General features: G+C 33.7%; 1 protein-coding gene across 1 annotated transcript in view; it reads left to right on the plus strand.

The window, feature by feature from the left end:
* LOC119581796 overlaps positions 1-585 on the plus strand; it is a gene marked incomplete at its 3' end in the record, with an annotated part of 18175 nt that overhangs the window by 7688 nt on the left and 9902 nt on the right. The window contains 1 exon segment of the mRNA XM_037929927.1: positions 376-444. Coding sequence (XP_037785855.1) covers positions 376-444 — 69 coding nt within the window.

Consider the following 585-nt stretch of genomic DNA (forward strand, 5'->3'; position numbering starts at 1 on the left):
TAAAAGCACATCTATATTTGAAGTTAGTTGTATGCCTTGCAGCCTTTTTTCTAATAATAACTATAAAAATGAGTGTGTGGTTTAGGACTATGTGGCAGAAGTGAACATATGCAGGAGGAGAGAGGCAAACAAGGGGTTTATCCTCAAGTCTAGGGAAGAAGATGCTGATAGGGAACAGTTATTATTAGCTTTGTAAGGATTTATTCAATCTGTTGGTTATTGTAGTAATGGGCTTACTAAGTAAGGCTCTTAGTATGTCTTTAACTGTTTAGACTATATTTAGAGATCTTTTGCATATACAATGTTAGAGATGGGATAAAAGTGATAGTGTTACAGAGTATCAGTTCATTGATTCAAAAAAATATTACTTTCAAGGGATCCAGTGCAACAGAATCCTCTGTACTAAAACTACAAAAGAAAGCTGCACCAGTTCCTGTGCCTCAGGTAAAAGTTTTGTTGTTGTTGTTACTTAGAGGGGCATGCTGTTGATATCCAACTTCTTTAAAAAAAGAGAGAAAAAAAGTCAGATTTCATTCATTTATGATTTTTGTAATGTGTATACAGTGACCATTGCATTATTATTTT

The sequence above is a fragment of the Penaeus monodon genome, chromosome 15 (assembly GCF_015228065.2).
Source record: "Penaeus monodon isolate SGIC_2016 chromosome 15, NSTDA_Pmon_1, whole genome shotgun sequence".
Taxonomy (NCBI): Eukaryota; Metazoa; Arthropoda; class Malacostraca; order Decapoda; family Penaeidae; genus Penaeus; species Penaeus monodon.